The following is a 14,263-nucleotide window of genomic DNA, read 5'->3' as shown; positions in this document are numbered from 1 at the left end:
GAATGAGAAGTTCCCCCAGAATGTCTGCCTTATATACATTATTTACACAATGGGCCCCACGTGATTGGCTAATTCCAGGATTCTGTAGACCAATCAGGTTGCGGATTCCCTTCCACCTGGAGCTGGATTGGGTGGCTCCTTTGGACCAATCAAACTGCTGCATTCTGAATCCTATTGTTCTAGGACCAATCAGACTGCTGCCTTTTGGATCCTATTCAACTCAGTACATAACAACCACAATAACAAGACCCGTTCCTCTGAATCACCAGCCAACCTACTTACGACGTCCAAATGGGGGTGTGCTGGGGAGTGTTCCAGGAAGCAGTCGGGATCCCAAGCCTACCTTACCCCCAGCACTCCCTCTGCCCCAAACTAGAATAAAACATACACATGCTTTTGAGTGCCACTGATCCTCTTCAATGAGTGAGGAAGTAGGTAGGTGGGTGGGAAATAGTGTTATTATTTTAGGCCGGAAACAGATGGAGGAAAGCAGAGCCCTCCATTTTTTCACCCTGCCTGTGAGAGGCCAGCAGGATGTTGGGATGAGGCAGCTAAAACTGCCTTTGTTAAGTCCTCCCCTGCCCTAAAGGCTTGTAGTTTTAAGGCAGTGTACACATCACTAGCTTAAACAATGCGGTTATTCTTTTTCCTCAGTTTTGAATGAAGCTGGCTGGGGGACGGGGAAGTGCATCAAAAAGCAGTATTTCTTAAGAAACAACTGAATAGGTATGGATTGTGACTAATGTGTGTACAGTGCTTCTCAAACTAGCAGTGAGAGTTCACTGAATGCAGAGCAAACAGAAGCGTGTACACAGCCTGTGTTTGTCAAATTAACAAATTAGTACAGTGGAATCTCGGGTTGCGAACATGATCCATGTGGGAGGCATGTTCGCAACCCGCAGCGTCGTGCCTGTGCATGCACGGGTTGCGATTCGGCACTTCTGTGCTTGCGCAAAGCACAATTTAGTGCGTCTGCACATGTGTGCACGCCGAAACCTGGAAATAACCTGTTCTGGCTTCTTCTGGGTTCGGTGTGGTGCGAAACCTGAAATCACGCAACCTGAAGCATTTGTAACCCGAGGTACCACTGTATGTAAAGCATTCCTATGGCTCTCACTGCGGCACAAATCACTTTAGAAGGCTGAGTCAGACATCAGGATGTATGTAGGTGCTGACCAAAGAAGAATGTGAAAACCTTAGCCAAATGATTTAATAAAATAAATCTGTAGGGTGAGCAGGGGGTCTATGAACAGATTATGGGTTGCTCTGAGGCAACTCTGGATGGCTTGGCTGAAGGAGAAATGGTCTTGAGTAGGCCTTGAGTAGACAGAGGTTCTATTGAGCTGAGGAAAGTCTGCAGACAAAAGCCCCTTCTGTAGGGCTACCAGCTGGACAGTTTTAAATTGACTCCCCCATCTAAAAGTTCAGTTGCAATTCTTCAGTTCAAATTGATGTTTAACTTTATTTGCCTATGCCAAAGAGAAGTGGTTCCCCTCACTTCTTCTTGACCTTCAGGACTTATCAAAACACCTTTTATTTTTCAGGTTCATTTTTGTCTTTTCTTATTTTAAAGTAATAACTGGATTAAAATTTCCATTCCGATACATTGATAACACCATAGTTTCAGCCAAATACTTGAGATTCAGACTCCAGCTACCATATTTTATACATTAAAGTGTAAAAGGTCCAAGCACCAAAGAAACAAATATCCTGTTCTTCCTAATGGCAGTTTAGGTGGTAAAACTGGATTGTTAATGTGGTCTCATGTGACAGCCTTCTAGGTGTTTGTACTGAGGAGCAAACCATGTGAAGGAGTTCTAGGCTACCCTAGCCATCTTTTCTGTGGCAGGCTAGATTTCTATGTACGAGAGACTTCCGTTCCTTTACTTGAGGAACATTCAAGCCTGTAAACTGCCCCCTGCCTCTGAAGAGGTACAGTCCAACACAGGACCATAGGAAGCTGTCTTTTACCAAAATACGACCATTTGTCTTATCAAGCTTAGTACTGCCTGCACTGACTGGAAGTGTCTCTGAGGGGCTTCAGTCAGCAATCTCTTCCTGTCCTGCTTGGGACAGGAATGCCAGGGACGTCACAGGGAACTTTCTTCATGCAAACCTATACTATTGAGCTATGGTTAATTAACCACCTCATCTGCTGCTAATGGAAATTAGTCCAAGATTTATTGTAATATCTCTTCGACTCTCCAACGATTTGAAGGGGATGGATTTCTGAGCATATGGGGTTTAGTTGTCCACTAGGTGGCAATCTCTGCTTTGAGATTCAGCATGTATAGCTGAATACATATTTTTTCCCCATAATTTAGTATACTTCTGAAGATTTTATCAATGCTTTATCAATTAAAATAAAAATAAAAATTCTGCTTTCCTTTTTACTACAGGACTTTAAATAATTATGTGAGGAAAGCACTTTTGCTCCCCCACCCTTTTCAGCCAAAAGACTCCTGTACTTAAAAGTAGAGTTGCGCTTGTTGAGGAAACCACTAAAATTGTTGAGGTTCTTTTTAGGAGAACCCAAAAGTTGTTGTGCCAAAATGATGTGATTTCTTGGTTTACTTGCTGAAGATCTAGGCCAAGCCACCGCCTTCTGGATGTCACTTCCGCCTTTGAAATCTTGGATGTGTGGAAGCTCCACCTTAAAGTTCCATCTCTGATAGCAACGAGGTGGGGTAGCAGCTGCATGGTTGGCAGCTGGGGGAATGACTGTGGCTGGGCTGTAGGAGGGCCAAAGGCAACAGACCCCTTGGGCAGAGCTCTCCATTTTCTCTCCCTCTGCTCTGCGGCCTGGTGGAATAGTTGTAGCCCTACTGAAATCCATGGAGCTAACTTAGCTATGTCCACTATTTTCAATGGGTCTGCTCTTAAAAGAATATTGCCTTTTGGCAGGTGGGTGTGCATTATTACATTTCCCTAAGGAGTGCAGGGTGGCAGTGTTTTCCCATCCATAGAATCCCCCACAACAGCTGAAACAGGGATGGGGAACCTGTAATTAACTATCTCTGAAGGACGACGACTTCATCTACCAGCCATGCTACATCTGGAAGGCCCTAAGATCTGCCCTCATCCTTGTGAGCAGAGGTGCAGGTATGTAGGTACAACATTTAATGCATCCTAAATTGTAGCTCGCTGACATTTACTCATTCATATAATTTTTTAAAAAAATATGCAAAAATTATAGGCCATCCATCGTTTACTACTATAAAGAGAGTCAGAAAGCTAAGTATCTAATTATCTAAAGCATCTTAAAAAGCAGAGAAATCAACTTGCCAACAAAGGTCCATATAGTTAAAGCTATGGTTTTCGGCTGATTGCCGAAGAATTGATGCTTTTGAATTATGGTGCTGGAGGAGACTCTTGAGAGTCCCATAGATTGCAAGAAGATCAAACCAATCCATTCTGAAGGAAATCAGCCCTGAGTGCTCACTGCAAGGACAGATCCTGAAGCTGAGGCTCCAATACTTTGGCCACCTCATGAGAAGAGAAGACTCCCTGGAAAAGACCCTGATGTTGGGAAAGATGGAGGGCACAAGGAGAAGGGGACGACAGAGGACGAGATGGTTGGACAGTGTTCTCGAAGCTACCGACCAGCATGAGTTTGATCAAACTGCGGGAGGCAGTGGAAGACAGAAGTGCCTGGCGTGCTCTGGTCCATGGGGTCACGAAGAGTCGGACACGACTAAACAACAACAACGATGCTATTCAAGGAACACAAGGAACATAGGAAAAAATAAATGTATTATATATGCTTTTGAAAAACCAGGCATCGAATCATGGGAATATTTTTTTTAAAAAAATTGGCACAGTATAGAATCAACATATTGTCTCAACCTGGGTTTCAGCATTATTATTTTTGCCAGTGTAAGGCTGACTGGTTGCTCTGGGAATGCATTGTTATGTATTTGGAATGGAATTGAACAGCACATGAATATAATCATTTAGGCAGCAAGTGTTTCTCCTCCCACCCACTCAATGCTGTTCTGAGGATCTTCCTGACCTTCCAGAGCCAACTGAGAAGGCAGATGGGGGAGGGGGGTAGCAGGGAACAGTCTTGTTGCACTAGCTTCTCCTGCTAGCACAACCATTGCTATTTAATTTTGAACGTACCCAAGAGCAGGCTTTGGAATCTTGTTCCCCATCCACTCACCCTGTAAGTCCCCTAAGACACAGCATCAATGCGGTGATACACACCTGGAAGAAATATTTGATGGAACACAGCACCTAGATATTGGACTGAACAAGGAACAATGGTTAATGAGTGAGGGACATTCTCAGTGAGTCAGGTCTTCTGGGCACCATCAGTACCATTTGGGGCAACTTATTGGTTTCGTTATTATGTTTTTCTGCACTTATGTTATAAACTGCTTTGTGAACTTCAGATGAAGGGCAGTATAGAAATGTAATAAATTAATTCATTGACCATTTAATGAAAGCTGAAATGGTATAGCAGCTTTAAACTAACTGATCAAAATGGATTTCTAGGTATCAGGACATTCCAACCTGCAAAAAGTCAGGTTTTGTGGGGGGTTTTAAAGCGGATTTGTTATGCCAGGGTAAGAGCATTCTCACCTACTTCATTTGCTCAAACCTAAATTTCCAGTATGAGTCCCATAAAATACAGTCTGGAGGAGACGTTAAAGGGAAAAAAACCATTGCAATTTTAAACAAAGGATACTTTATTGGCCAGTTAAACAATTACATCTATAATACTTTTTCAATATTCCTAGAAAACCCAACAAAATGCTTTAAAAACCATACACAATGCTTGTTTTACACTTAAGATTTCTCTCAAACAACTAAAAAACCAACAAATCCATATAGTCTTAAAACTGCTACAAGTTACATGACTCAGACGGTAACCTCTTTGAGCTACAATTCTGAACTCCCTCCTCCCCGAAACTGAAAAAAGAACAAGATTGTATAAAAAAAACTTTAAAAATTGAAAATCTTTAAAAAACCCATTATGAATTATGTTCTATTCTTAATTCATTCCTTAAAACTGACATGAAAAAACATTGCAGATAAAAATATATAAAAGGAACACTTAGAGAGTTAGAATATTAAAAGTTGGTGGTACATTTGGAGAGAGCATGGGCTGCTTGGTTACAACTCCACCAGGAAGTTTTGTGTGGAAGCCTTATTGAAATGAATGGGTACAGACTGGAATCTGAGCTCCTGCATAGCTGCCATTCATATCAACAGCTTGTACAAGAGATCTTCCCAACAGATTGTGCCCCACACTTTCTTTGCTTTCAAACACTGCCAAGAAACATTTAATAGTTTATTTCACACACAGTGAAATAAAGCATAAGGTTTATTGTGGACATTTAATGGATTTTCCTCTACCTTTTCACAATATTCTTAATTTCTGTAGGAGAATTCTTTGGCAAAAGCAGGTGGTCTGAGTGCTGCTGTAGCCCAAACTAAACAGTTCTTTAAAGTGGGCATTTCAATGCTAGAAAGATTTCAAATTTGACAATGTAGTTTTTGCAAATCTAGTTTAAATGACTTGTGAATTATGAGAATTATCACACACTGATTTTACAGGAAAAGTCAACTGAATAGGTTTTAAGAGAATCCAGGAGATATATATATATATATAACATTTTTTTCTCAGTTATAATTTCGTGATAAAGCACTTAGTAGCACAAATAGATGCTGGATAGTGTGAGCTGCATTGTTAGCCATGGTTATTAGTAAGGTCAGTGGATTTAAGGCCTTTAAAAGCCACGTGGAAAAACAAATAACCCAACATGCCAACTCTGTTATCGCACAATAAAAGGGTTGTAAACAATTGGACATAATTCTGTCCCCTCATCTTTATGCATGAAGCATTCTTATTTTGAGTGCTGTTCTTCAGATTATAAAGTACAAAGACACATTAAGTAAGGAAAGGAGTCAGTAGTGTAAGAAATTCAGTACATTTTTAAATGGTCCCTGGGGTTCCCTTTCGCAGGGTCATATTTGAGCACCAGCATTTTACATCTCTTTACCATTTGCAGTTTACATTTGCTATTGTTTCATTAAAGGGTTCATTTCTCTCTCTCTCCAAACATCAGAATACAGAGGCTAGTGAAGTCTCCAAGGAATTATTCTAGCAAGTCCTGGAGATGATAAAGGTCACTTTTAAACAGTAGCACCATTTCATCTTCCTGAGCTTATCCCAGCTGCCCTTTTAAGCACACTCAAAAGGCAAGACACTATGCTGTCTAATAAGCCTTAAAACTCTTCCATTGTGTGTACCACTCTCAAAGGTTTGAGAGAATGAAAGCCCCATAATTTTTTTCAAGAACATTTAATATAAAGAGACTGATGACATCTAGGGGTTCACAGTGGTCCAATAGCCAGAACTTAATTAAAGTAGCATCAATTAGAAAAGGCTTGCTTGAAAAAGCAAAGGCTGTTCTGTTTGATTAGAGAAAAACAAATTCTCAAGTAATCTGAGGAAACATGGAGACTGGTGTTCCAAAGCATGTTATCACTCTCTTTAAACCAAGGGTTGCTACCCTTTGGCCCTCCAGATCCTGCAAGACCACAACTCCAATCATCCCTGCCTGTGGGCCAGGCCAGCTGGTCCCCATGGGAGGTAGAGTCCAACAGGTTAGCCACCCTAGCTTTAAACACAGAAGCTGAATTCATTACAGTAAAAACAGGTGCCTCAAGGATCTGGCTGGTGAAAACTGAGCTTCCCCCGATTGGATCAATTTCTCCTATTAAGCTGCTTTAGGATTTTGCTGATGCTTTCTGCTTCAGAATGCTCAATCAACAAAGCCCTGGTAACGTGCAGCTCCTCTATATATGCATGCCAACCAGCCCTATAGAACTCACTAAGCCCTGCATAAACTAGTAGGGGAAAAATAAGTAACTAATTAAGCAAGATAAAACAGGAAAAGTGACCATATCTGTTGGTTCAAACCTTGGAACTGAAGTTTAAGGAGTCTTCATTACTCTGAAAAGCAACACTCCTCTGTCAATGACAGATGGCTGCCATCTCCAATTATCAGGAAATATTAAACAAAAGCAGCTGTTGCAGTTAATACAATAGCCAAAGCATTTCCTAGGTGGACCACACAACCACTACTCATGCACCTTTTGTTTTAACAATTGAACTACATTGATTTGCTTTTTTAAACAAAACAACTTACTGGAACGTGGCAGTTGAGATACCACAGCTAGCTTCACAGTTAGCACAATGTTACTACTTAAATTATTGCCATTAATTTTCATCGGAGACACTGGCATGCATTAACATTAAAATGAATCTAAAAAGCAATATGCTAATATGTGAAGCACACATGCCCTTTCATTATTGATTAAAATAGTACATAGCGCAATTTGAGGCATGGTTACTCAGAATCTAGACCTATTTTATTATATGGCTCTTACTTCCAGGTAAGTGTGTATAGGATTGCAGGCTTTGTGCACTAAATAGTTATGACCTCCTTGTAATCATTATCGTTTCTCTTGCAACATTACTCCACTCACATATAAGGGCTTGCAAAAAGTTAGTTCTGATCCTAGTAAAGAAAAACTCACTAAGCGGACTTTGGTAGGCATGGGAAATAGAAGATATTACAGTGAGTTAAATTTGCTTTGTCTCCTTGTAATCCTCTATCCATAATTGATATAAAATAATCACATCAAAACGTATTTAGGGATGAAATCTGGGATCAAAAAAGTGATGGATTGTTTTTTTAAAAAAGAAACTGCTGTAAACAAATTCTGAACATTCCCGATTATTTTTCAGGGTACGGATACTTTACAATATAAGTATTTACCTGATTTCTTAAACTCTATTAGATCACAATTTTAAATAAGTTTACACATTGTAGACTCTTAACAACCCCTGCAATAAAAGGGAAACTCTCCATACTTACTAGGCTAGCTATAGGCAGATTTGTATTTTGTTGCTCACTGCTTCTGTTCTGAATATTTTATTAGATGCATTCACTCCCAGAGTGACTCATAACAACTTTCAATTGCACCAACCTTTACAGTGTCTTGCATCCCAGTCAGGTTTTCAGATACTACATCATGTCACCCAGTGATCCATAAAGGTGCCTTTCATTAATAGCATAAATAAATATTTCTATACCCACAAATCCTTTTCACCCACAACCTACATTTCCAATAATTTACTAAGAGCATCTAATAGAGGGGGGAAAAAACCTCAAGCTGATGTCGTTCCCGCCCATGACAACATCTTCATCCCAGTGAAGTTTTAAGTTCCATTTTGTAATTTTATCTACGGGTTTGGTTTCTTTGTCAACAAAAAAAGTGGGGATCAATGTCTGCGAGGACTGTAACATGTCAGCATCAGTCTTATCACCAATTATCTTTAAGAGAATCCATAACTTTTGACTTCCAGACTGAGGTGCCACTTTTAACTAAACTTGTTCTCCAGGCTCTCTTAATTCACGTAATGTAAATAAGCTTTCAAAACCAGACTCTACATGTGTGATTTCATAAGAGTTAATGTAGTATCCTAAACATCAAGGTTAGGATAGCTAGTACACAGATTTATTTTGCCATTCCCTAAGCTGATGGACTTGTACTAGAAACAGCTTCACACTGAGAATCCTCTAGTTGGGCAGCAGAAAGGAGCCAGAAGAGTCCAAACGTAGAGGAGGACACACACCCAACAGGAAGCCATCTTAATCCAGAATATTGACCAGGTTCCAGCAAAGAATTTTTCAATTGCAGCACTTTCATAACTAGAAAGATAAAAATAAGAGATGGGTGTAAATGAGTTGGCTAATCCATTTGTTGATATTATAAAAGGCTGATAAGGCAGGACTTCGTTTTGCAGAAGCCATGCTGAGAAAAGTGAGGTGGAATTTCAATAAATAATTTCATCTTCTGCAAGGTTCATTTCATTATTCTTTGTTTAATCATTCTAGCTACAGTGCAACCCTATGCATATTTGCTCAGAAATGTTCTGAATTCAATGGGGCTTACTTCAGGAAAAGGTTCTTGGATCGCACTCTTACTCATGCTTAATCATTTAACCAATTTAGCAGGGCCAGAAATTAGACTGGTGGGTCATGCAATTTACTTATTTCCTGCCCCTTAATATATTTTTAATTTGTATCACATTGGCTAATCTTCAGTCTTCTGGAAATGAAACTGATGTTAATAAGTTGCATATTTTTGTTAGACGTTCTACAGTTTCATTCACGTGTTGCAGTGCTTTGACATGTTCAAATGTAAGCTAAGTTTATCACCATTCAAATCAAGACAAGCTAACTTCAGCAAGGACAGGATATTAAATACACATAACACAAAACAATGGTTATAATTTATATTGCACATTTCAAGTGCTGCATATATATTAATTACATATTAATCTTCACATCAGCCTTGCAAGACAGGCCAGTATTATTAGCCCCATACTGCAGGGAAGCAGAGGAGTGAGACTAAGACAAAGTAGGTTTGTGGGTAAACTGAGATTTAGCCAGGAATATCCTGTTGAGCACCAAGCCACTATGGTAGCATATCCACTCAGTGCTATAACCCTTTACTCCAAGAATGTGACTTACTGAAACCAGTGGGTGACCGTCATCATCACATAGAGAGAAGCCAGGAAGAACACAAAGTGGAAATAAGCATAGCTGTATACAGTCCCTTTCTTTTCATCATAAATTACTCTCTGGCCACTCTTTCTGCCAATAGGCTCTTCAACATCTGCTGTGAAACCAAACACATATAAGAAAAATGTTAAGATTTGGTTCAGGCCTAAATCTTCAACACCACTCATTTACTTTGAAAAACAAGCAGATTTTAGGAAGAGCACTCATCTTTCAGGTCATACAAAAGCACAAGCGAACACACTTATTATAGTCTTTGGGAAATTAATTATATTTAAAATGGACTTTCGTAAGGAAGACACTGGCCTTGTTATTCTGGGCCAAGAAAAATCAAGGTACTGAATGTAACCAAGGGAAAAAGTTGCATTTTAATTTAATGTTTTGACTGAGGATGTTTGTTTGGCTCCTTCTTGATATGAAAAGATATAAAACTAAAGCTCTTTCTATTATGGCAGGGCTTTGGGTTCAAATGAACTCAAAGGTGTGAGTTTATTACTGTTGACTCAGTTTTCCTGTCTGAGAGTAACTGGTTTATTTTGTCTGCTTTGTCTTCTGCAATATTCATTGTTGTACAATGTAATTGAAGATTACATTGGCTTGTATCCAACAGTGTCATTCAGCTAATGGTAAAACTCCTATTAGTGGATTTTCCAAAGCAACTTGCAGTTGTGTGACATGCACTTCTCATGGAGGTAAAAGCTCCCTACTGAAGGTGGAATGTAGGAACTTCAAACTTCTGGACAGGTGAAGTAAGCACAACCCAGGCTGAGGAGGAGACATAAGGTGTGGGGGAGCAAAAATAAAAGAGAACCAAGTCTATAGCTTGATGTGAAGGCTAGGCAGGCACACTGCTGTCAGGCTGGAGATCAAATGATTTTGAGGTAATGTCATATTCTGAGAATAATGGAAACCTGCAGTTGTAAGCAGAGGGATCTAGGATCCAAGGGAGGCTTCCACTAGAATGGGGAAGCCTTTGCCAGTCTGACTGGGGGGCTACAATAACTGAACCTGGGAACTTTTGCATGCAAATGCTATGCTCTATCACTGTGCTATTGCCTTTCTCTGCTTGAAGCATTTATTTGTCAATTTATGGTGACAAGAGCTCCTAGCCTGGTGCTCAGTTCATCTTCCCAGATTCAACACAGCATTGTAAGTTACTGTTTGTATTCGGGAATAGATTTCAGAGAAGAGAATGCATGCAAACAGCACAGTTAATGAATAGAATATGTATGAAATACAGTTTTTGCCAGAAAAAAATATTTCTGATCTGTGGCCCAATATGAGTAAGGGTCTGCCCTGCCAGCAAAACCTGCAACTGATTCAAGTGCAATCCCTTTGGAAAATGATGCTCTTCACACATTTTGTACTCTAGTATCTGGACTTCTGGAAACCATTGCCTGGAGCTGTAGGAAGAGGGGCTTGTTGCTACTTGAGTGTCTATCAGGGACTCTCAAAAGCTATGAGTCACAGCCTTTTCTTACAAACTTACATGCTCCTCAGAAAGGCAAGGTTGGGAATTTCCCAAACAATTAAATTACTGCAGCTGTCATGAAACTTTACGCAATCACATGCTATATATAGTTCCCCATTCAGGAGAGCTTGCGCACTATGAGTATTGCAGAACAAAAAAGTGACGCTTGCAACAAAACTGGATGGGGCAGCTGTAATGTGCTCATCCTCTTCCCACTCTCTGGCATGAATCACTGGGAGATAGAACTATTTGGGAGCAGAGCAAGCGATGTTAGAATGGGTATGGTTTGAACAGAACAAGTCAAAACAGGAGTTCAATCTCTTACTATATGCACCACACCAACACATAAGCAAGAAAAGAACTATGCCATTTTCCATCCACAGATGTTCTCTCTCTTTGAAAAGCAGTGCCTGTAATTAACATCCCTGTGGTTGCAACTGTTATTTTAAGTTGCACGACTCTCTTCCCTGTAGTTATACATATCTACTCTCCCCACACACCACAGTGAAATCTAAAAAGTAAAATAAAAATAGCCCACCCTTTGAGAAGATGGAATGCGTTTCGATAGAAAGTGTTCCATAATACCTATGTGTCTTTGGTTTTACATGCATTTAAGGTTTCTTACAGTGTTGCCCTACGCCAACATTTGGAGTATACAGCCTTTAGCTCTGAGCAGAATATGTCACACAGCTATTTGTATCGCCGGCATTCTTGGGTTTACTGGGCAAATCGCACACAACCACTCTCTTCCTAGTCCAAGGATCGTTTGGCTGTTGCCATTTACTAAGTGCAGAAAGTTCTCAGAATGCATCAGGGAAAACACTTTGACTACCTCTTACTGAACTGTCTCTATGCATCAAAGGGGGCGGAGAAATGGATGCCCTGCCCCCACAGCTTTCCTATCTATTCTTGCATCCCTCACCTCACAAGAGAAAGCAAGCACTAGTTAGGGAGAAATGTCCATTCCAATGCAAAAACAAAACAAAACAAAAACACTACACAAAAAGGTAAGAAGTTGTCTACAAACACAAGCAGCCCACTCCCTTTTTCAAGGTAGTACAGTGGTACCACAGGTTACATATGCTTCAGGTTGCATACGCTTCAGGTTACAGACTCCGCTAACCCAGAAATAGTACCTCGGGTTAAGAACTTTGCTTCAGGATGAGAACAAAAATTGTGCTCCTGTGGTGCGGCGGTAGCAGGAGGCCCCATTAGCTAAAGTGGTGCTTCAGATTAAGAACAGTTTCAGGTTAAGAACAGACCTCCAGAACAAATTAAGTACTTAACCCGAGGTACCACTGTATGTATCACTATGGAAGTAGAGTTGCATGAAAGAATGAATTCCTACCATCTTCAGCAGGAGTACAGCAGAAACAGCAGCGAGCCACCTATACCATAAATACAGAAAACAAGAGAAGGCTTCATTTACCAGGACAGAAACAATTAAACATGCAGAAACATGAGGGGCTTTCAATCAAAACAACAAAAAATAAATTTAGACTACTTGACTTCATTACATCATAGATTACTTGACTTCATTACTTCATAGATTACTTGACTTCATTACTTCATTAGCAAGTAATGAAGTCAAATAGCAAGACTTCAGTAATGGTGATGGCAGGAAACCAAGAATTCATATAGAAAAAACATCACACATACAAATGTTATGATAAATGCACAAATTTTTGAAAGCAACACAGTATAATGAAATAGTTTAAAAGTGAGAGAGTATTTTGGATTTCTCCTGAGATTGGGTAAAAGAGGTACACTGAGAAACACAATTCTTAAAAAATGCAAAAAGCACCACATTGTGATATTCTAAACAAATTATTATTTTTCCAGGCAGCACAGGAATGTTGCTTTATTTGCCATTAACCTACATAAAAAAAATATTTTCCTTTGACCACATGGTTGAATGCTTAAGTCTGACACAGGCACAGGCAAAATACTTTCAATGAATGCTATTGAGGTAGGAATTCAATTCTGTGCATTGCTTCCATAACTGTTTGAGTTTTAAATTTAAAACACTTTTGATAATTGCTCTAGTTTTTGCCTTCCAGTTGTCTAAGACGGCAACATAGATGGTTAGATTTATCAGACATTCAAGCCTTGCAAATTCTTGAGAGATCCAATTAGCAATGTTGCCATGCATGCCAAGAGCTCTCCATAATGTGGGTAACAGTCTATAGTTTAGATGCAAGAAAGGCTTCCTATTTAACAGATGCAGCTGAAGAATTATGTTTACATTTCTAATCAGGAGACAAAAGCCCTTCTGTCACGGGGAAGAATGAAGCTCACAATAAGCTGCCTGCTGCTACCCTTTTCTTTATGTTACTATGCAATGGTTCTTGTAGCATTCTTTAAGAGCAAATGATCTCAAAGTAATTCTATTATGCTCCACTTTAGTACAACGGTTCAGGGCTCTCTCACGCAGCTTGGACTCTCGTCCCAGACAGAATCCATCTGTGTTGTCTCTCACTCAGCAAAAGGAGAATCAACACACTTAAGAGCACTCCCTGACAGTGCTGCTTGCAAGTGACAGGCGTGCTAAATCACATGGCCAACATTTCAGGCTGCTGCTAGGCCAAATGAACTAGCTAGAACAAAACTGGCAGCATAGCGATGGCAAGAACTAAGCCAGCTTACATTTTTGCCAAAGCCCCACACAAGGAGCTGTCATTTCTTTGAAGCACTGTATTTTGGCTGCCATCTGAAACTATTCTAACTTTAAATGCTTTCAGAACTTCTATTAGCACAACAAACCTGAGATTTTTGCACTAAATGTTTAATAAGGATCAGAGGAAGTTGGTCACTCCAAACATATTTGATCTACACTGGGAACATCTGGCATGCTGAACTGGTTCACAAGTCACATTAAACCACAGTTTATGTTAAAGCGAACCTCAGCTTTCCAATCATAGCTTGTTTGAGGGAAACAAACCCTAAGTGCTAGTTCACATGTAACCAGCCTCCCCAGTGCAGGGAAGGGTTAGTAGGGGAGGAGTAACTCAGGAACATTTGAGCAATGTGCACCAGTACACTACTTGTGTTAAAAACTATGGTATAATGTGACGTTGTGGACCAGATACTGTATAGACTTGACATCGCCACAATGAACACTGGACCAGTTTTGTCACTTCAGATTATTCCATTTTAAAAAATACATTAATTGCTGCTCCACAGGTGGTTC

The 14,263-nt window shown here is 40.0% G+C and overlaps 1 protein-coding gene across 2 annotated transcripts in view; it reads right to left on the bottom strand.

Moving 5' to 3' along the window:
* Positions 1 to 4,667: 4,667 nt before the first annotated feature.
* Positions 4,668 to 14,263, bottom strand: part of SERINC5 (serine incorporator 5) — a 42,831-nt gene continuing 33,235 nt past the window's right edge. Inside the window, exons 10-12 of one of the 2 annotated variants that reach the window (XM_082191969.1) lie at positions 12,422 to 12,461; positions 9,555 to 9,702; positions 4,668 to 8,729 (exon numbers count right to left, since the gene is read on the bottom strand). In XM_082191969.1, the coding sequence (XP_082048095.1) occupies positions 8,582 to 8,729; positions 9,555 to 9,702; positions 12,422 to 12,461 (336 nt within the window). In that variant the 3' untranslated portion in view covers positions 4,668 to 8,581. The remainder of the gene's footprint in view (positions 8,730 to 9,554; positions 9,703 to 12,421; positions 12,462 to 14,263) is intronic. The other variant, XM_082191970.1, reaches the window with a different exon arrangement.

This window comes from Podarcis vaucheri, assembly GCF_965113315.1.
Source record: "Podarcis vaucheri genome assembly, chromosome: 11".
Lineage (NCBI taxonomy): Eukaryota > Metazoa > Chordata > Lepidosauria > Squamata > Lacertidae > Podarcis > Podarcis vaucheri.
This window is presented reverse-complemented; position numbering and strand designations above follow the sequence as displayed.